The sequence below is a fragment of the Grus americana genome, chromosome 5, assembly GCF_028858705.1.
Source record: "Grus americana isolate bGruAme1 chromosome 5, bGruAme1.mat, whole genome shotgun sequence".
Taxonomy (NCBI): Eukaryota; Metazoa; Chordata; class Aves; order Gruiformes; family Gruidae; genus Grus; species Grus americana.
Genome location: NC_072856.1, coordinates 18,637,686 through 18,660,335, shown reverse-complemented (window position 1 = coordinate 18,660,335; position 22,650 = coordinate 18,637,686). Strand labels below are relative to the sequence as shown.

Genomic DNA, 22,650 nt, shown 5'->3' with positions numbered 1-22,650 from the left:
TGTAGATGCCTCTAAAATGTGCTGTCAGAGCCAGCATGCATCTGGCTTACATAAATTACCACATGCCTGTAAAGTGATGGAATATGTATATATTTTGCGTCTTTTCTATCAAAGAAAGTGTCGGTCTTATGGAGGAACAGCAGAGGAAAATTATGTCTCCTCAAGGCAGGTTCTGGGAGAGTAAGTGAACTGTGGAAGTTCACTTATGTGAACCACGGAAGTTGCTTCCTCAGTCCCTATGACTAGCCTAAGGGAAGCACGTGCATTTGGATTCACACTTGCATACATCAATCAATATAAAAGAACACTTCACATCTATATATATATGCTGATGATGCTGTAACTTCTATTTCAGCTTTACGAAATGATTTTTTTTGTTCAGCTGTTAAGATCTGCTCAAAAAGAGCCTGCTGTGCCCAGAAACTCTCTTTGCTGACTGAGAACTGGGCAAAGACATGAAATAATTTCATGTCCAGAGGCCCCTAAAATTGCTGGAAAGTTTTACTGGCAACTATTACAGTTCTGTCTACAGTGAGGAAGAAGTGGTGATTTCCAGAATCTGCTAGGACTTATTTCAGACTGGATATGTGGTCTTGAGATACACTCCATAGAGATTTTTCATTGTAGTGTAGGTTGGAAACCTGTCTTGAGTATGTGGTTTGCTTTGATGTGAGGTCTGGGCCAAGGAAGTGTTCCGGACATGGTGTGCTCAGTGTTCCTCTTAGGCCTCAAAGTGATAAGGATGAACCGAACACTGACAAGCAGTTGCTCACTCCTTATTCAGCTTGCAGTGTTTAATCTGGTACCTGGTAGATGCATGGGCCATGAAGCTCCCAGAGCCAGACAGAGGTGAATCACTTTTCCCCACCCCAAGGCTGCCTGTGAGTTGCAGTACTCTGCAGCTGTTTACAGTAAATGTCCAACTGGGTGGAACAAATAGGACGTGTTAGGTTGATCCTGAAGTTTTCTGAAAGCTGAAACCTTCTCTTCCAGCTCTTAGCTTTGACTTTGGATTCAAAAGTCTGAAGAGGCAAAGCTGTGTCTTGCTATCCAAACTATTTATTCTGCTTTAAATTGTCTCACTCAATTCTGCACATGAGGAAACAATAGAAGTCTAAAGGTCTGAGATGAGTTCAGAGCAGAGAAATATCCAGGCTACATATCAGTAAAGAAAGGCTTTGGCTTAAGGAGGAAACGAAACCTGCCAGACACAAAAGAGATACAGGGCAATGCATACCACAACTCAAGGCAGGACATAAAGGTGTGATTAAGGGTGGAGAAAGGGATGTAATAACACTATGATTTATGATGATGGGCTTGGTAGTGCTTATTTTGGAGGGGGTTAAAGGGAAGTTGTTATTTTACTCCACATGTGAGCTTCTGTAATTCATACCATCCACACCCACAGATGACAATGGCACATTGTCTGTTGCTGGCAGCACAGTCATTTATAACGTGAACTGGCTTCCTTAACGAACACCACTGCATGGGGATTGTCTGGGGACGATGCATTGCTGATGGGGCACCATCTGTCAGAACAGTCAGCAACAAAATGACAAGTGCCTTCCACCAAGAGTGGGGGATTTTTAATGGCTAGTCACATATTATATTCCATGAAATCACCACTGACAGTGGATTTTACAGCAGTAGGGCTTAGATCCCAGAGGTGGATGCTTTTTTAAGAGTGACATTTTTTGGTCTCAGGAGATGACTATTCAGTACTTTTATCCTACAATCCTGGGAAGACAGGGAGGTGGACCATGGAAACAGGTCTCCTATTTAGACACAGATGAGTTGTGTAACCATCCAGAAACAGAGAGCCATTGCTTCTTTCTTGAGCTGGCAGAGATACTCATCTAACCAGCGGGCAGAACACACCCGTGTGTCTTGTGATATAGTCCTATTGCCATCTTTCCCAGTAGTAAGCAGATGTTTGCTTGCATAAAGGGGATTTATGTTATAACCTCTGGCTTATGTGTCTGTATATGAGCTGTGCTTTTGGTAACCATGTGGGGACCCTACAAGTGTCTGGTCTTGGCTTGTTTAAGGGCATATCTTTCCATTGAGATTTGAAACTTGGCAGCCTACCACCCTACAGGCTGAGAAAGTTTTAAGTGAAAAACATAGTCCATCAGTGACTTAGTTTTGGATAATGGAGGAGGGGAACTCAGCATAAAGGCTGCTTGTTGAGCTTACAGACTCCTTGAAATGCTTGTGCTGACCTCTCCAAGTGGTCTCCATTGGTTCTTTGTATATGGCAAAGTTAGTATGCACAAACACCAGCCGCCCTAAAACTGGTGACTAAGTTTTGTTAATTCTTGATTTTCCCTGCTAGTTGTCAACTAAACGGGTTCATAATTACATCGTAATTGCTTCTGCTGTTGTAGTATCCACAACTCTCAGACAATCTGATATTTCATTGAAATGTCAAAAGAAAAGAGGTAGGTTCTGAGCTCAGTTTAACACCAGCTAATTTGAACCTTGTGCCAAAATCACACAGACTAGGAAGAATTCCATGGGAACTAGAATCCCTTGGGGATATGCCAGAAATTTTCAGCAGCTCTGCTGTGAGAGTCCAAAAAAATCTTCTAAAATGAGCTTCATTAACTATTCATTTTCTTCTGGTTATTGAAGTGGATAGCTTGCATGAAAGATCAGCTAACATTAGGAAGCAGTGTTCAGTGAAACAGTGAAGCATATTGCCAGTGAAAGATATTACAGAGAGCTGTCCCTTTAGCAAAGCATAGGGAATTTTGCTTCTAAGCTTCAGGGATTCAGACCCAAGATGATAAAGAAGGACATTTTTCTATACACTGAGTATAGGGAAGAGAGTTGGGAGTAAGTGGTAATGGACCCTACAAATTGGAATACAAAATGGATTACTGTTCCTCTAAGAGGCTCTATGGTATGATTTTAACCTTTTCCCAGACTGTGCTTAGTGTTGAGGTCTTCTAGAAAAGTCTGAGTAATGAATGCTTTGCAATTTGTGCCTTCAGGCATGTTCTATTTTCCCTGGACAATGTGAGAAAGTAGATGGTGCCTGGGTTTTCAATTGGATAAAGGAGAGCGGGGTTTACAAGTATGTATGGGGAAGTCATCTTAGACCTCAGAAGTCAGGGGTAGGTAATGAACTTCAGCACTGTGTAGGCTTGAGCCATAGTTGGAAAGTAAAAGAAAGGTTTTTTCAGAGCATTGCTTAAAAAGGGGAGGATGGGTTTGGGGGGCTGGGTGTCCAGCATTGCTTCAGGTGACTCTCTTTTATAAATGTCCACACTAGTAACTCTGTTTTCTCGCTTTGTTCCTGCCATAGTAAAACAATGTTCAGTAAAAGCCTGGATATCTCTGAAGCCAATCCCAAATTCAACAAAGAAGAAAGGTATAAACACTGACAATATGTTCCTCTCCTCTACCTCACTGCTGAGACCTTAAAGATGCAGTACTTACCTTCTCCGTGTGGGGACATAGCTGTTCTCTCTTTAGAGAGCAACAAAAAGGGTGGGATATTTACAGCCCCACACCACATATATTTTTGTACAGTACCATTCATTTGGGGCTATCCCCAATGCAGCCTGTGACTGTATCAATGTTTTCCCCACTAAAATTTCATCCTACTGCTACTTCTGGTTCAGTTCTGCCATGAGTGAGGATGCCCAGGGTAAAAGACATATTTGCTAAGACTGCTGTGGGAAGGATTGGAATATAAAACACTAGGAAAGCGCACTCCCAGCACTAGAAACAGCAGCACAACTGAGTCAGCGACAACAATGGTAGGAAACTTTGCAAATCCTGTCTGACAGAGCAAAATATTAAGTGCCTGTAGGTAAGAGACAAACTCCTTAAGACTACCCTGGCTGTACCAGAGAACAGAAGAGGAAAAGATCATCAAAGATAGAGTTTTTGGAGGATGATTCCAATCTAGCAGTTCAAGTGACAGACGGTGAAGAATAACAAAAAGGGTAACTCCCAACTGTGAATAGAGGCACAATGGAAGACATGCAGGCCATCAGATCTAGGGAGTTTAATTGGACTCATATGGGTCTATGAACAAAAAAGAAGTTTAGACTTTTGGAAGGCTTTTAGTGGACACATTGTTTCTAAAATGTCAGTCTCAGAGGAAGAGACTTTTTCTCTAATGTTAAAAGCTGGCATCCCAATGGATAATTCTTCATCAAAATGTAATCCTTATACATTTTGGACAAACACTTAGCTTACCCAAAGGTTAGGAGGGGGATTCAAAAGAGGGGAAGCAGTGGATTCCTTAAAGGAACCTATGGACTTGGCAAACCATTCTTCTTTCTGTTTCCCCTTTCAATAGAAACCTTAGGTAAATGTGGCCTTTAAGTCTCAGGAGACTTGTAGGATGTGTGAGGGACAGCCCCTGTTTTGGCCTTTTGCAGATTGAGGCAGTCCTTTGTGGGCAGTGTTTCAGGTCTTGAACCTGCCACAATGAAGAACATGGTGCATCTGCAGGAGAGATTGTGCCTCACATGGTGTGTAAAGCACCCTCTTTAAGATGCCAGGATAGGATCAAGCATTGGATGCGAACTGTTAGAAATCTCTAAGTTTCACAGCCATGAAGAAGTAGTGGTTATACAGTCTGTAGTGGCTGGGCTTTCCTGGACTGTTGCCATAGACATGGAAATTCCTGTTACTCTGATTCACCCTATATGTAAGTTCTGTTCCTGAACATGTGGCACTTCTTGCATTAAAAGTTAGTCTGAAACTACTCCAAAGACGAGCTTTTCCACAGCAATTAAGAGTCAGTTCCAGTAAGAGAAGTGCAGAAATTTTATCTGTGTCAGGAGAAGAGTCTTTCACCAAATATTCCCAGCACCTCTGTCCTCCTCTAGCAGCTGCTACAGTTGTGTTAGGAGCAGAGGAAATGACCCTTTAGTTACCGCTGGGGGAATTTTTTAAGTACACATGGACATTTCATGTTCCCTCTCAGAGGTGATATTTTTCAGCGTACAGGAGGACAAGAGTAGGGCACTGCACAAGGATCACTCAGGGTCCTTCTCATTGAAGGACAGGGCTGATTTTTGGAGGATCACATTCACTATGGTCTTACCTCCCTCCCACTTCTAAGAGTTAGGATGAAGGAACTCAGTGGTGGGAAGGTGAGAGGACCTGGATTCTGGATCTGCGCACAGCCACATGAAAGAAAGGGATAGGCAGCAAAGAGAACCCCAGCAAAACGGAGCCAGCTAATCATGGTGGCCATTAAATTTTTGGCCAGTGTTTAATTATCCAACTTTATAATGTCTTTTTTAAAGGAATACTGCATCTTTAAGGGTCCCTTCCCTCTAGATGCACATGGTTGTCTTAGTAGCTGAGGCCACTGTCCCTTTCTTTTTCTTTTTCTTTTTCTTTCTTTCTGACTTTCTCTTTCACCCCCTCTTTCAGTGCTTCTCTTCTTCTGTATCTGGGTTGCTGCAGCTCCGTAGTTCACTTGCTTCAGTATTGTAGGGAATGCACATGTCTGCGCTTCTGGGTCTATTGTGTCCTGGGATTGTTCATTTTTTTTAAACCTCATTTCCCTCTTCCTTTTCCCTATTGTCAATTTGCTTTCCATTCTCTTTGTTAACCTCTTCAGTGCCTTCCCTGTTGGGAAAATGACTTGAAAGAAAAATTAATCAACCTTCTCACACCCATTCTATTTACATTTTAATATTCTGCATGTATAAATATGGGTGTGTTTTCTGTACAAATATACACACACATTCCAATATACAATGGGTATCAATTTACTCTTCTCAGTTACATCACTGTAGATAGATTTATATGGGTGCAATTGAGGACAGTGTTTATCCCTAAATATATGCCTACATATGTATTTGTGTATATATGAATTAGATCTTACCCAAATTTGCACTCCAGGATGAAATACAAATGGAGTGTCATTCAAACACATGAAAAAGAACTTACTGTAATGCTTCTTTCCACTTCTCTATCAGTGCGTAGCACAACAGCTTTTTATTTCTATTCTATGTTTTAATTTTAACTTTTCTCAAAACTGCCTTGCATTGCCCAGCCCAGCATTTGCAATGTTGATGTAACTGGAAGCATGGCTAGTTGCACTGAGCAGTAAACTGTGAAATCTACTGGGCATATATTAAATTTGGCATTTCTGTCTCCATTCTTGTGGAGAATGGATTTTCCTCACCCAGCCAGAGGTAGCTCTGGCAGCTTGGGAGCCTGTTATTGAAAATAGAGAGAATGAGAGAGAGAAAGAGACAGAGGAAAAAAAGTACTACATCCAAGTTGAAAATAATTTGGCCTAGTAACACACCAGGTTCATTTTTATTTCTAATCTAATCTTTGTTAGTGTGAAAAGGTGGTGAACACTTTCCTGAGTTTGCTTATCTGCACCCCTGAAAACTTAATAATCTGACTATTCTTTTCAATTTTGAATGCTTTAGTTAGTAGTGAAAAATTAAGAATACTGAAGTTTTTGATTGTTGCTAGGCTTCAAAGTCAACATGCCAGAGATTCATTATGCTTTTAGAGCTGCTGTTTCAGACTCTTTTCAGCACAGCATTGATTTATTCTCCATTCACATTTGAAAGATTTTCTTTGCAACCTTTAAGACCCAGAGACTGAATTTATTTTAAATGAAAAATGAGATCCTGGAGCACAAGATGGCATCCACAGAGATAAGTGCCGGGTTGCTGAGCTGGTTATGTTCTAGCTGATCTGAATTCCTGACTATAAGACCATCATGACTAATCAGGCAGTATCAAAGCAGATTCACAGCTTGAGCTACCATCTTGTACCCTGGGCTCCCAAGCTGGCTCAGAAATGCATGCTTTAATAACCAATACGTTTCACAGTTCATTCATGGCAAAAAAAGTACTTCTTACCAGGCCAGCTTGGGGGACAGAGGGACGCTACACTGAGCAAACTGGGGACAAAAAGAACAATTTCCTTGATAACGGTCTGATATAACTGTGCCTTATGTAAGAGGCAGAAAAGAAATGCAGCATGAAATATGAACCCCATTGCTCTGCTGACTGTTTTAATTGGGATTTGGCTTGAAAATTTTTTTTACAGCCTTAGTATGTCCCTCTCCATATTCCCCAGTGCCAAAGTTGGATGTGTCTGCAATATTGTGAACAGGACAAAAGTTATTTTTCTTGTAAATGAAACTGTCCCCCTAGTGTTCCTGGTCTCTGAAGACATAGGCACAAGTGGCAATAATTATGACCGTTCAGTTCTCCGAACAGTATTTCACTCTGCTTTTCCTACTCTTCTCTCCACCTGCCTCCACATCCCTCTCTCTTTCTTTCTCTCTCTCCCTCTCTCTTCATTTTCCCTTTCCGAGGATGGCGAGTGCTGATCCGTTGGGGTAAGCTCTAGTTTTGGATTATTCCTGTTGTGGGACCTGTTGCATCTTGTAGAGAAACTTTTTGTTTGCACTTTACAAATACAATACAGGCTGATACATTACAGTGAATGAGGCAGGGAGAGAGAGAGAGAGAGATGTGGGAAGAAGCATTTTTGGTGCTTTTGTGTGCTTTTATGTTGGAGTCACACTCCATATAATTTACTTTTGGGTTCTTTTTTGTTCTCTTGTTTGTCTCTGTTTCAATGTCTGTGGGCACAGAGAACTATCCTCAGACACTGTGCAGGTGCCAGGACACCATCTGAGAATTAAACCCCCTTCTTCATTTAGTGCTGTTTGTATCTGTACCCTCCAGTTAATTTTGATCCTAATTTATCCTTTTTTCCTTTTTTTTTTTTTTTCTTTTAAGATGAAGCTGAATCCCATCCGTGTTATTAAAAAAATGCTGGGTATTCCCTCTCTTTTTAGTATATGTTTTCTTAAAAGTTGAACAGATGGCCCTAGAGACAGATATATCTTCAAAGCTCTTTATTTTCAATAAAGAGGATATAGGTACAACTAGGAATGCAGTCACGCTTCAAATTAAAGTTCCATTTATAAATACTTAACAGAAGGAGAATATTTTATTAATAAATGATTTAATAAAAACATTGTAATAGATCACTGCAGACTACAGCAAAAGCTTATTTGAGAGGGTACATATTGAGAAAGCTAATTAGCACCGGTAACATTTACTTCTTATGTTTGTAGCGTGCTTTACTATTTATTAATTCTTTCTCAACCACTTATAAATGGAATGTTAGTATAATTGGCTAATTAAGGAAGGTGGTGCTGCTTAACATCACCCTCTGTGTGCGCTGAAAGGAAGAAGAGGTGTGTTATCAACACCTGCAGTCCTCTCTCTGTACTCTTTTTAAGGCTTCATCTTACAAGCAGTTATTACCATGAGTAGACCTTCTGACTCAAGCATAAGTATTCCTAGTAAGAAGTGTTATAGTTAGTATTATTTGCATGGTTGGGACTGTAAGACAGTGGAACGTCAAAGGTATTCTATTCATACTCCCCAGATCAGGGAGCAAGGAAGCACAGTTTGTATCTTTTGGACACCCAGTGATGAAATGTTGTAACACGCAATGCCTGACTGCTCACCTATTGCATAGTAATTCAGGTCATTTTCAGGGGTCTTATACCCTGAAATACAGTTTAGAAATTTTTTGTTTTATTTGAGTGACCAAGCAAAGAGGAGTATCAAATTCCACCCAATTTATGCCTGAAGCAAATAACAGGTTGGCTGGATATTTGGGGAATGACTTTCAAAACTACACATGGAATCAAACCAATTCAAAATTTCTAAAGCATTTCACCCAGGGACACAAGTCTGATGCATTAGTGCACGCTGCATGCATGCTGCAGGCTCCCCTTCTTGGAAGCATGGCTCCAGCTTGACCAGCTAAGAGGCTGTATTCAGCATCCTGGTAAAACTGTGCTATGAGAGCAAGTTCTGCTGGGACTTCAACAAGGTACCCAACTCCCCTTTGATTGTGAGGAAAATTTCTGAAAGATGGTTATTCAAAGAAGAAGCAAATATCAAATCTGACCCAAATGTTTAATGTTGGCTGTGAAGCCTTTATAGTCTACTGGTGTGTACTAGCAGGTGCACTGTTTAAAGCACTTGAAAATTAATCTGAGTGAAGGGCTATGTGGAGGTGCTCTGTACATGTGCTGTATGTGTAGTACGGTTACCAGGTCAGCTGTGCTTTTCCTTGTTGTACTTCTCTCTGCCTTCACCTCAGCAGTGTGAGGCTTCAGCCCTTCACCTCTTACAGCTCTCAAGAAATTCTGCAGTTTTCTGAGAGCAGCTGGAAACTGGAATCCAGCTCCTCAATTTCACCTGTAAGAGACCACTGGTCTAATATGAATTGGGCCTCACATGGCTTCCCCTTTGACAGCAGCTGTCTAAAATGAGTAAAAAAATACTTTAAAACAAAGGAACTTTTAACTTTGATACTTTGAAGTATCAAATAGATTGAATAATGTATAAAATCATCACACCTACAAACTACAGCCCATACATGCACATTTTGTTTCAGTCCTTGGCCTCTCTCTTTCATAGCTCAGGAGATTCCAGATTATTGTCAATCTGTGAGATGGGAGGAATAGCCTGCAGTGGTCTCAGTGCCCACCTTATGTTTAGAGTGTCCTCCACATCTTCCCCCCTCCTAAACCTTAGGTCTAGCTCCCTTATGTGTTGTGGGGTTGTTTTTTTTTTTCAATTCTTCCCTCCAGGCTTGGCAAAACAACAATGTCACTTTGAGAGGAACTAAAGAATCTCTTCTTGTGTCTCTAAATCTGGCAATTGTGTTTCAGGGAATGCTCTTTATCTGAGCAACTGCATTAACAATGAGTCACACACAATGTTCATTGTTTCCTAGATTGTTGCATTTAGTATTAAGTTATTGGAATAATTATAGATTTAATACTTCCAATGACTTTTAATGCCTGTAACCTTAGGAGGTTACTCACTAATAGATATTTTTCACTAAATAAACTTAGTTCATAGCCATAGAGATAAGAAGATATCATATTTTTTTCCTCTTTCCACACATAAGATCATCCAGGGTCTGCCACACTAATGTCCTGCCTGTAGGGCCTCATACTTTGATTTTCTGGTGAAAGGGATAAAAATTTAAATTCTTTCTGTTCTTTCATTACAGCATTTCAGCATAATGCAACATTTTCATTACTTTCTTTTGGTCCTGTCCCAGTTCTGTCCACCTGACTCCGAGATACAGGAGCAGTGCATGTGGGTTGTTTTTTTGTTAAACTGAATTCTAGCATTTCCCAGCTAAGATAATCTTGATGGGAAGGACAAATCTGTCAGTTTTGCTTTTGGCATTTTTGTACTGGAGCATAGAACTTGCCACTGTACTGAGTTTTTATAGCCAGCTTGGGAACTATATCCTATTTGTACAGGTAAATTATGGGAGATTTATTAAACTGAAGAAGATGCAAGGAACATCTCCTCAGTCTGGATGTCATATCCTATACCGGCACTCTTTAATAAAGGGGAAAAGTTTTGAAAATGTACAGCTCTCTTTTCACCCAACACTTAAAATTAACCCAGGATTCTTTAAACTCTTTCTACTGCTCCTATATACAATTTCCAGTGTGGACAAACTAAAACTTGCTATAGGGCCTACTTTACTTCTTACATATTTTGCATGTAAATCAGCACCAGAAATAAAGCTTGTTCGATAGCAATCATGTGGATACTGAATGCATTTCTAGGAGGATTTCACACTAACTCTTTCTTCTGTCCCCTACCTCAGGCTCCTAGGCTGGATGAAAACACAGTACACAACAACTCTTTTTCAAATATTGCTTCCAATAAGGAGCTGGGAGTTGGGAGGTGGGGCCTGCTGTGGTTTGCCCTCCGTGCGTGTGATCATTTTTGTAAAAAAATAGGATGCAATGGGGTTGGGAGGGGAGAATTCAGGACTGTTGGAAACACCCCATTGCAAAGAGGAAATAGCAGATTGGAACTTTTAATCAAGTATCCCGGAATTCAGGTGAGTGTCAGACAGGACTTTCCCACCACAATTGGTGGGAACAGCTCCTAGTGGGAGTTTAACTCCTAAATAGGTGTTTAACTGCATCTCTGGGCACCTAAATGCCTTCCACTTTTTCCCAAGATAATCTATAGGCTCCTTTTGTAATTTATGGTTTGGAAGAAGCTTTTCTTGATGGCTCACGCAAGGAAGATTTTAACTAAATGGCCTTCCCATATGCATGACACATCTGTGATGCATTCAGCTACTTCAGTCATAGGAGAGGCACATAAAATAGCCTTTCAAAAGTGGAGCAGACAGTTCTCCCCTTAAAATTACTTTGCATAAACCTTTATGAGTGCCCCAGATCTTGATGGTACAAATTTAGGTTTAATCTAGCGCAAAAAAATGCCAAGACTGAGCTGCTAGTTTTTGACTGCTGCACTATGATGGGCAGACTGCAGCAGGGTACAAGGGAAAACATAAGTGGGGAGTTTCTGCATAGAATGAGCGCCCCACATTTTCATGGTGCAAATTTAGATTTAATCTGGCAAAAAAGCATGCTGAGACTGGGCTTCTGGGTTTCACCTACTTACAGTGATGGAAAAACTGCAATGAGATACAAAGAAAACCATCACTGAGTAGTTTCTGCAGAGGATACAAGTAGAACAGGACCTGCCATTGTGTTCAGTTGTAGCTCACTCTTTCCTTGGAAGTATTTCCTCTTTTGCAGTTCACATATTTTTTAATAATTCTACTACTCAAATTTATTTAGTAGTACATGTCTACAAGACCATTTTAGAAACTGATTATTTTGTTTTATTTTTCTATAACAGTAGGAGAGAATAAACTCAGTTTATGGTCTAAATTCATTTTATATTCTCTTATGTATAAGGTGACATTAACTATCTGACCTCTATCAGTTTTAAATATATAAATGTGTACACACACACATAGACATGTGTATATGCATACACACAAGCACTCTGTTTTCCAGGCATCTACAGGATTTCACCTTTTCATGTTTGTTACCTGAAGGCAAGTAATTGCTTTCATGGCTCTTGCTATAGGTGAAACATTGGTAGGTTTGCTATACTGCCATGTTGCATGGTGGTTGTTGAACAACTAGGTTCTTAGCCAAGTCCTTTCTTATAAGATGTTTCACTCTTCAAGACGACTTTCTATTTAAAAAGGATAGAAAGCAGCTGCCTCTGGGGCTTACTCATTTACAGTCACACAGAGGGATTTTTTTATCCTGCTGGGCAGCCCTCCTCCTGGAAAGTTCTGCTGCTGAAATGTTTGTGCATTTGGCCTGTCTGCCCTGTCAGCCTATTTAGCATAGCACATTTGTACGTTTTATTGTCTACAGCTCATGTTTTTTGTAGATGGCCTGTGCTGGAGAGCGTAAGAGCATTACAGTATAGGTGAACTTGTCAGCAAATAGAAGGACAGTTTATTCTCCCTTGGGTGGCCTCTTTTTGAGGGCACCTGGGCCATTATCTTGATATTAGTAAAGTCATCAACAACAGCAGAACTCATTATCCATTGAGAAGACATGGCTTGTTTAATGCAACAGCAGAAATCTTACTGGAGAGCAGAGATGTAAAATCCATCAGTGAGAAGCTGGAAAGGGTTAAGCCAATGTGAGCTTTGACTTCAGTGGCAACTCATCACATAGGAAACGATTGTGTGCCTGGGTCATGGAGACTTGGGTTTTTCTTACTATGTGGCAGAATCCCCTACCTTTGTGCCTTGTACACACGGTGCTTTTCCATGTTGCTTGTGACAGAGAACGTCTCATTCTGTGTCCACCAGCACTATGCAGAAAAGAATTCTCAGCACCAACATGAATGTCTTGACAGTCCTTTTTGAATGCAGGAGTTCAGCTTGCATAGGTCAGACATAGTAGCTTCCATGTGCTTGATGACCAAAAAGAAGGTAGCAACTCCCTTAATGAAAAGGCTGATTCCCTGAGCAACAGCATTTCTTTGTTTTGAGGGTGGGACAACTGAAAAATGTGGCAGTAGTGAAAGGAAAGAGTCATGTGCTTTTCCAGTGACAGCCTCCCTCCTCCTCCTCACTTCATGCCTGTGCCTGTGGTGGCTGGTGTGCAGGGTTATTACTTGTCCAAGTTTTCTGAGGGCTATTTTCCTTATTGTGTCCATTCAGGTCTCGGTCAATCAGCGGAGCATCGTCTGGGCTCTCCACCAGTCCTCTCAGCAGTCCAAGGGTAAGTAAGTGGTGATGCTTCGAGATCTGTTGGTCCAATTCACTCACACATGCTTGATGCTTTTCGACATCTGTTGCTGCAGAGCTGTGGCTCTTAGCTGGGATGTTTTTTCTTTCTTTGGCAGCCTGTAAATATTCATTAGTGGTGAGGGAAATGTTATTTACAAACGCAAGCAAAGAATTTCTCATACATGTTCCCTGCACTGTTAGCAGGGATCTCAGTGTGGCCAAGCCCTTTTTCAGTCTCATAAGCACATAGAATAACGTTGCTATGACTAAACACTGCCATATCCAGCTGAGGTCTGTATATGGCATGGTTTTAGACCAAATACCAGGAACCATTTCACAGCTACGTTCAATCACGTCACAGTAGAGCACCAAATCATGCTGGTTGCAACCAGCTTGATTCTCTTTGCCTCGAAATAGATTGTATTAAAAAGTCAGAGAAAATAAATTATACAAATCTGAGGGATAGCAAATTTAAAAGGAAAGTAGGAAGTTGACTAATTAAGATGAGAGAACACTCGGACCCCTATAAATAAGGTACATTCACATGCCCTTATTCAATATACAGTCAACTAAATACCGATACTCAACTAGTACTGATAGTCAACTAGTACACAACGTGCTTGATATTACATCTGTTGCAAAGGTATTACAGTTTCTAAGTGCAAGGACAGAGGCCTCCCTCTCCTTGGTAACCTCTTTAGGGATAAGAGTATTTCTAGTGTCTGACAAGGTCAGCTTAGTCATTTCAAGACTGCAGTCCTTACAAAAGTCTAGACCTTATCAAGAAGTCTGTGGGGCTATGGCAATCCATGTTACCTAATGGTCTGGCCCAGAGTCTTTGGACAATTTCTACCTACTTTTCATGACTTCATGAGAAGATGCCATCCCCCACTGGAAATCGATATATTCCATGTGTTAGAGTACAGATACACCTATGGATCTACACTTAGGTATATGAAGATAACATCAATATTCCAAGTATTTAAAATTATAATTCCCCAGTAATATTGTGTATAATTCTTATGCATAAAGACACACTGTCGGGTGCAAGTTTATAGGCTAACAATCCATCCAGCACCTTGCTTGATTGAACTCTTCTGAAACATATTCTGGGTTCCTATCAATTGTCACCCTGTTTTGCAACTGGCATAAATGTGTTTGTGGTCTTCTCTGCATTTTTAACGTGCCAGGAAACAGTGAAGATCCATTTCCTTGTTTCTGCACTGGGACTCCTGGATGTCAGTGGAATGAAGCAGAGGTCTGAGAACTCTTATGCCACTGCAAAATGTACTGAAAAAGAGCATGGAAATGATTTTGTGCACAAAATAAGCATCCAGTGCAGCAAACCTAAATCTTGATCTTATTAATTAATCTCTTGGGATCAATTTCTGACATCTCAGTAGGACTACATCAAGGAATAAGGATGACAAGATCTGTTCCGTAGTTGCTGTATCTTACCACTATTACTTAATAGGCAGTTGATTAAATAGTATTCAAAGGGATTTAGCAACCAGATGGCATTTTTAGCAGATCATAACAAAATTAAGGCAGATCAAATTTGAGGCTTAAAAGGAAATGTTGGAATAAAAATCTTTTTTTTAAATGTCCTTGCTTCTATTAGTACCTTAGATTGTTGAAAGAGAACGTATTTTAAAAAGCAAATACACATTTGGCTGTATGTGCTGCTTAGGTTCAGTTCTATGAGGAACTGAATTTGAGAGCAACTAGAGTTCTTAAATCTCACAAGATCTTGCTAATGGTGTTCCCCATTGTACCAGCTGAAATATAGACCTAATTTTGTTCTTTAATTATTAAAAATGTGGTAATTAAGGGTGCCCCTTCCGATTCTTAATGGCTTAAGTGGGAGTCGAATTTGACTTTATTCCTTTCAAATTTGTTTCTCAAACCATCATACACATAAGATACAAAAATTGCAAGGAAACATTTGCAATCAACAGTCTTTGACCTTTATCCATTGGTGTCATTTGCAAATGGTTAATAGTCAGATACTGATACTGACTTCCATAAATTAACCACTTTCCTCATCTTTTCCCCTTTTGGTGATCAGAATTTACCAACATGGCAAACTATAGTTTAACTTTACAATCCTAATACAAATGTTTTGATGTAGTGATTTTTCTTTTAATTTTGGTGGCCTAACTCTAAGTTCTTTAAAGTAATTACAAAACTTTGATTTTAGGAATTAAGTCTGAAATACATTTCTGCGTTTTTTAAATATGGCAACATTGTGCTAATCCATCAAACCCAGAAGGTAAACTCACTAGTCAGTGTGCTTACCTGGGACTGAAATTTGAGGCATGTTTACCTGTACATGGTATATCTGGACAGTGCTTGGTTACAGCTTTTGGTTGTTAGGAATGGACAATAATGGTGATAAATAATTTATAATATGTAATTATTTATAGAAATCAGAATCTGAGTGCAGACCAAAGCTAAAGATCTTGAGTAGCGACTTCTATTTTTACAATTCTGCCAGTACTCGTAATCTAAGGTGTTAACAGCAATGTTTTGTAAGGACATTCACTTTGTTTTAAATGTGATTTTTAGCTTGCTAATATTCCTTTAAAAGGCTTCTGTCCTCCCATGTCTGTGTATTGCTGTTTGCTGTTGACATATGAATGGTTTCCCAAAATGCCTCTAACGTGCAAATGTTCTTGTCTGGAAAAAAAAAATCATAATCCCATTCTGATAACTCAGTGATGGATTATGAACTTTGATTGTCTTTTTCTTTTTAAGCTGTGTCTTATAAAACAATGGCTCACCCCACCCCTTCCATAGAATTGGGACTTAATGCCAAATACTGCTGTGACTTTATGACAAAAATTCCGATTATCAAGCTGTCCTGCGATGCAATGAGGGATGTTGCAGCAGAAGCATAGTGTCTGATGGGAAGTATCATCTCTTCCCAGATAAACAAATTTGCCAGGCCTCTCTGATGTTTTTGTTGTAGCTGTTTACAAATCAAACACGCCAGCCTGAGTTCATATTTTTCTCATGGTGGTGTGTGCTCTGAAGCCTCCAAGTGAATGCTGAGCGGTTTAACCTTCCAGGCCAGGGGAGGAGAGTGGATGCCCATGTGGCATCACTCTCCCTTTTCCCCCTCTTCTGCAATGGGTGTCTGCAACTGGGGTGTGCATTAGCCAGAGTCAGGGGTAAAGAGGAAGGAAAGAGGTTCTGACTGGTGTGTGCAGTAACCTGTGTGTATCGCCTACCACTCCGTATGTATCACACACCTGTTTTGAGTTTCATCTCTCTGCTGGGTTTGCATATGGGCACTTGGAGCTGAAAAAGGTGGTCCCATTCTTGGCACATCTCAATTTGTCTGTGGCTTGAGTGGTTCTTCTTCCCCTTCCTCACCTCCCTACAGCATTGTGCTTCTCTCACTGCAGGGCAATCAGAACAATCCCAGAGAGATGGCATTTCTCTCTTCTTTTTTCTTGGTTACTTTCTTTCATTTTGCTGGTTTTGTTTGGTTTTTTTTTACTTTTCCTTTGTTTTCTTTCTGTTGTTTTCCTTTGCTGACACGTGGTTGGTTAATATGATGAAGCCTGTTATGACACTGTTGTTCTTGCTGCTGCCGCTGCTGCTGTTGTTGATTATGCTGTGTTCCCAGCTAACTGCATGTCTTTTTTTTGTTTTTTGTTTGTTTGTTCGTTTTTGTTTCTTTGCAAAATCCCCCCCCACACACTACCCCTTCACCTCCATCTCTTGTGTCTTCTCGTGACATGGTGCATCTTTGTGACTTGGATGGATTTTATTCGGACTTTCCTTTCTCTGCTCGCCCGCTCTATGCGTATTTCACTGTTTTTGATGTGCATGGACACTCTGCGTCTGTCTCGTAGCCTATCAGAAAGTTCTTCATCCCCCCTCAGACCTCCGACCTCCCTTTCTCTCCCCGACCCCAAGTCTCCTTGGACCCTGATGCTTGTAGGAACGCCTCCAGGCCTGGACATGTACTCCAACCAAAGCCAGCACTTCAGCCCAACCCAAAGACGCAGACTTTGCCATCCAAGAGCAAATTGGCCGAAAAACCACTCCAGTCTACTAAATCCAACCCACTCCCTACCAGCAATACCAGCGCCCCCTCATCCCAGAACACCCCTGTGCAGAATGCTCAGGGCCGCTCTCCTGCTGCCAGCTTTAACCCACAGCTGGCTGTTCCTAAAGTGCAGACCAACCCTATGTCTCCTGTTAGATTGCTCCCTTCTAGTACTGACCCAAGCACCAAATCTATCCCCATCATACAGGTCACCCCTCACCCCTCTCCAAGGGGAAGTCCCCTCCCTACCCCCAAGGGGACACCTGTCCATACGCCAAAGGAGAGCCCAGCAGGCACACCCAACCCAACACCACCATCCAGCCCCAGCATTGGAGGAATGCCATGGAGGACACGGCTCAACTCAATCAAGAATAGTTTCCTTGGGTCTCCTCGCTTCCATCGCCGGAAATTGCAAGGTGAGTACTCACCCAAATGTACAGGATGGTTATGATTTGGGCAGACATTCAGCAGCAAGTTGATACCTCTCTGTGGCTCTGCATATTTCATGTACTGAGGACTGAATATTGGTATTGAAAATGAGAGTGATAGCACCAGCTAGCCCTAACCCAAGGCACATGTGAGCAGGCTCACTCATGCCACTGCACCTGCTCCAACACCATCTCCTGAGCCCTCTTCACACTCCAGCCATACAACTCTTACTATCCCTGTTGTGGCTCTTAGAACACAAGGAGATTTTATCTTCTGCTTGTCCACTTGTTTTGTTAGTGAACCTAGAGCTCTGCTATTTCCCCTACGGCTGTACTCCACTGCCTCTCTGTAGTCACAGGCTGAGCCTTCTACTGAAAAAAGATAGCCAGTGGCAATAGGCTGAAATTGTCCTTCTGAAGCACAGCTTGTTTGATCTTCGTTAATGCTTTTTTACCTCCTTTGGTAATTGGTGTAAAAATCTCCTTAATACAATCAGTGGTTTCATATCTGCTGGCCTGTTTCAGTTTTCAGAGTCTCTAGAGTGTTGAGATGTGCAAAATTTTCTTCTTCAAGCTCCAGGTGGCTTTTTGCATTCAGGTAAAGGGCACCCAAAGTCACATGCATTATCCTCAGATGTCATCAGCAGCTATCCCAACACCCTGTGGTTTTACAGAGTACTGAGATGTGATCCCATGGGAGAGGATTACAGCCATGGAAGAGTTAGGTTTTTGAACTGTGATGGTCAGGGACATTGTCTCTGAGATGGTCAGAGAACTGCAGAGAATTGCAGCAGTGACTGAGCTGCATCCAACTGGACTTTGAAGCAATTGTAAAGCAATCAAATTAGCAGAGTATTTGGGTCTGAACCAGAAACCATTGAAGCCAGTGCAAGATTAAATAATGATTTAGTGAAGGTTGAGATGAGCCTTGAAATGCAGCACTTGATTAGATACAGTGATCTAGAGACATACAACCAATGTTAATGTCAGAACTACTCTGCAGAGGCAGTGGGCAAATGCAAGAGGGTATAATGCCGGAATTGTTTCATTGGTATACAAGCAGAAAACAGAAGGTGTACTGAATCATCAATTTCTTTTCTCCCTCCTTCTCTTTGGCTGTGCGTGTACGGACAGTACCTACACCAGAGGAGATGTCTAATTTAACCCCGGAATCATCCCCAGAGTAAGTAATTTGGCAGTTCACTACCTTTTTCCCCACCACATACCACTGTCATTTCCTTGCCTGAATGTCATAGGGTGGCATATTCCTGTTCTGGATTGGTATCTGACTATAACCTGTTATCCTGTGAGTAGGACAGAAATGCAAAATGGTTCTTCTGCTAAGGACCCTGGATAAAACTTATCCCTCAGTAATGGCAATGGGGTCAGCAGGCAATGAAACAGTCTCACAGTAACCACCTCATTTTAGAATCACAAAATCATAGAATAGTTTGGGTTGGAAGGGACCTTTAAAGGTCATCTAGTCCAACCCCTTGCAATGAGTAGGGACATCTTCAACTAGATCGGCTTGCTTGGAGCCCCATCCAACCTGACCTTGAATGTTTCCAGGGATGGGGCATCTACAACCTCTCCAGTGCTTTAGCACTGTCATTGTAAAACATTTCTTCCTTATATGTAGTCTAAATCTACCCTCTTTTAGTTTAAAACCATTACCCCTTGTCCTGTCACAACAGGCCCTGCTAAAAAGTTTGTCCCCATCTTTCTTATAGGCTCCCTTTTAAGTACAGAAATGCTGCAATAAAGTCTCCCCAGAACCTTCTCTTCTCCAGGCTGAACAACCCCAGCTCTTTCAGCCTTTCTTCATAGGAGAGGTGCTCCATCCATCTGATCATTTTTGTGGCCCTCCTCTGGACTTGCTCCAACAGGTCCATGTCTTTCTTGTGCTGAGGGCTCTAGAGCTGGACGCATTACTCCAAGTGGAGTCTCACCAGAGCGGAGTAGAGAGGGAGAATCACCTCCCTCAACCTGTTGGCCATGCTTCATTTGATGCAGCCCAGGATATGGTTGGTTTTCCAGGCTGCAAGCACACATTGCTAGCTCATGTTGAGCTTTTCATCCACCATTACCCCCAAGTCCTTCTCCACAGGGCTGCTCTCAATCCCTTTATCCCCCAGCCTGTAATAATACCAGAGATTGCCCTAACCCAGGTGCAGGACCTTGCACTTAGCCTTGTTGAACCCGATGAGGTTCACATGGGCCCACTTCTCAATTTTCTCCTGGCTTGCTGAATTTACTAGGTTTGTAAGATGTTGCTTCTCTCTTCTTTCATTTGGTTGTCAAGCAGATCACTCTCGGGGAGTGGAGAGGATAATCAATAGCTTACACTGGCACTAACTGTGCACTAAAAAGTCTTCCTTTTAGTACAGGAGAGTTTGCATCCTCAGGATAACATGCAGAAGCCTCTGCTAAGATAACTCAGAGGAATTTTTGGCTGCGATAGTAAACACAGTGTTAATTCTGGGCAGCAGCACTGGGACATGCAGAAGCTGTTTCATATTCACCAGACTCATTCCTAAAAGTCAGTGTACATTTCAACCATTTCACTGCACAAATGTGCGTCACTGCATGGCAGGTTTGGAAGTCCCTGCCAGAGAGTGCTGTTCCAAACGCTTCCTAATATATGCAACAGATGCCAAATTACTCCTTTTTATTTTCACAGCTTGTGTTTGTGCACCCAGTGCCCATAGACTTACCCTGCCAACCAAGGCAATTTGATCTTTTGTCAAGATACTTGTGTGAAATATTCATGAGTCATAGATGGAAATTTTGGGCCCAAAGTTTTGTAATTGGTGACAATGGTATTGCCTTAACAACTTTCCCCAGACCTGGCATTTATCTGGTATAAGATGGGCACTCTGTATCTAATGCTGCAGAATGGAGAGGGATAAAGACTTCAGGAGAGGGAGAAGTAGGGAATAGTAAAGGTTAGTAAAAGAAGTCCAGGAATAAAACTGGAATAAATTGTGCTTTCAACACTTTGGAGCATTTACTAATAGAGAGACATGAGAGTATTTCATAAAATGAATGCATCCTTTTCAAAGCAATATAGATACTCTCATCTCAAATGTTTTTAAGGCTGTTAAAGCAGAAAATCTTCAGCATTAAATCTCTTCTCACATATATGTTAGTGTAAGTTTTTCTCTTAATTTATTGCCTTCTCTTCTTCCCACTCTTTAAAAGCTGGTATAGAGAAGTAGTGCCTGTCATTTGAGGCAGTTTGGATGCAAGTCAAAGCCTAAGGCCCTTTTTTCTTTTTCTGTATAATTGTCAAATTAATGAGTTCAATTGGGCTGCACCCTGCAGTAAACATAATAAAAGTCATAAAAAATAATGAACTGGATTATATTTTAATGATAGATGTCTTATTGCTCAGTGCCCACTTCCACATGTCTTATTTTTTTCTAGTATTTTCTTCCTTTCTGTAAAAAATAAGATATCCTTATCAAGAGCTGTATTGACCTCATGGGTTGAGCGATAAAAATGCATGTCCTTGCTCTGGTACAGCATTCTTTAATGACTGCCATTCATTTAGCAAACCTCATGATTAGGTAATACACTTTGACATGTCTGGGTAATGCTATTCTTTCTCATATGGAAAAGTCCTAGAAAATGTGTTAGGGATGCTATTTAAAGAGACATAGCTCCAGCTGCTTTAAACCTGCAAAGCTCCATTTGCTTGAGTAGAAATGCTGTTATTCATGCCAAGCAGGTAAACCTCGGGAGGTTACAGATCCATGCACTCAGGGACAGATAGGGAAAACAGTAAGGAAGAGGAACCTTACAGCAGTGAGAAATTCAGTGTGAACCAGCCTCCATTTTCATGCTAATCTATTTGCTTTTTCATCAGCTGGACATCTGATTAGATTCCCTAGAGTAATCTACATGCCCAGCTTCCCATGCATATCTCCTATCTCCCTCCCCCTTAGGAGGTTTGCCATGACAAGACAAGATTGTTAATTTTAAGTATAATTTTCTAGTGCTTACAGCCTGATCTTGTGAGATGCTACAGCACCTCATTCAGGGTGCTGAAGATCCTTGATTCATACCCGTTTTAACCCAAGTTAATAGCACTTAACACCCTCTAAGAGGAGGGTTGTTTTACTCCAAAGCTGCCCCCTCTTCTTCAGTGGGTGTATTCCCCAGGTGTATAAGCACAGCTAGTTCTGATGATTCCAGGGAAGAAAAGCTAGTGCATGTGTGCTATGTCTTGATTCTGTTCATTCCAGAAACAGGAAAGGCCACTGGCATCTATTCCATCTTATGCGACACCAGCAAAATTATTTAGTGAATTCCAGTGATTTACAAGCTGGAGCATAGCCCAGGCTATCAGTGAATCTTCCAGAGTCAGTATTACTGGTGATAACCTTGTCGAAGAACAGAGCCGAAGTTTCCAAGCTGAACAGGAGAAAACCTCCCTATGCTCTGGGGCACTTTTAACTTGTGCTTGTTAAGAGACCTATAAATGAAGGGCAAACAAAACCATTAATGAAAATACAAAAATGAAAACCCATATTTTAACATGGAAGACCTGCAATTAAATCTGTACACTTTTTTCCAGGCCCAGCTTCCATGTGTGACATACACTGGGACCCTGGAGTCCATATAGCCAACCCCAGTTCAGATTATGATACATACCAGCCTAAGACAACCAGCCATTTTAGATGGATAACCAGGTGCTAATTTACTAATGAGCATAGACCCTTTACATGCAAGGAGCTATTGCCCCAACTCTCCAGGGGCTTGCAGAGTTGTTATGGTGTGTGTGAGACACATGAGCTAATTAGTATGTAATTTCCTTTCACACTCTAACCCTGGCTCCTTAACGACCCATTTAAATGAGAGGCCCTTTCTCTTTACTGCTCCCTATGCTAATCTCTGGCTCAGTGGCTTAGTTACAGCTGCCTATGAATATTTTAGGGAGTGACAATTTTCCAGCCCAATGTAATTGAGTGGGGGGCACTGGTTTACCAAATTGCAAGTGAATCTTTCTGTACTCTTATTTTCAGTTGCCTG

General features: G+C 41.3%; 1 protein-coding gene across 12 annotated transcripts in view; it reads left to right on the top strand.

Annotated features, from left to right (window-relative positions):
- BRSK2 (BR serine/threonine kinase 2) overlaps positions 1-22,650 on the top strand; it is a 330,006-nt gene that overhangs the window by 280,325 nt on the left and 27,031 nt on the right. For 7 of the 12 annotated variants that reach the window (XM_054825944.1, XM_054825945.1, XM_054825939.1 and 4 more), the window contains 5 exons: positions 3,311-3,376; positions 7,322-7,345; positions 13,060-13,120; positions 17,397-17,604; positions 18,751-18,799. In XM_054825944.1, coding sequence (XP_054681919.1) covers positions 3,311-3,376; positions 7,322-7,345; positions 13,060-13,120; positions 17,397-17,604; positions 18,751-18,799 — 408 coding nt within the window. The remainder of the gene's footprint in view (positions 1-3,310; positions 3,377-7,321; positions 7,346-13,059; positions 13,121-17,396; positions 17,605-18,750; positions 18,800-22,650) is intronic. The other 5 variants (XM_054825941.1, XM_054825943.1, XM_054825940.1 and 2 more) reach the window with 2 other exon arrangements.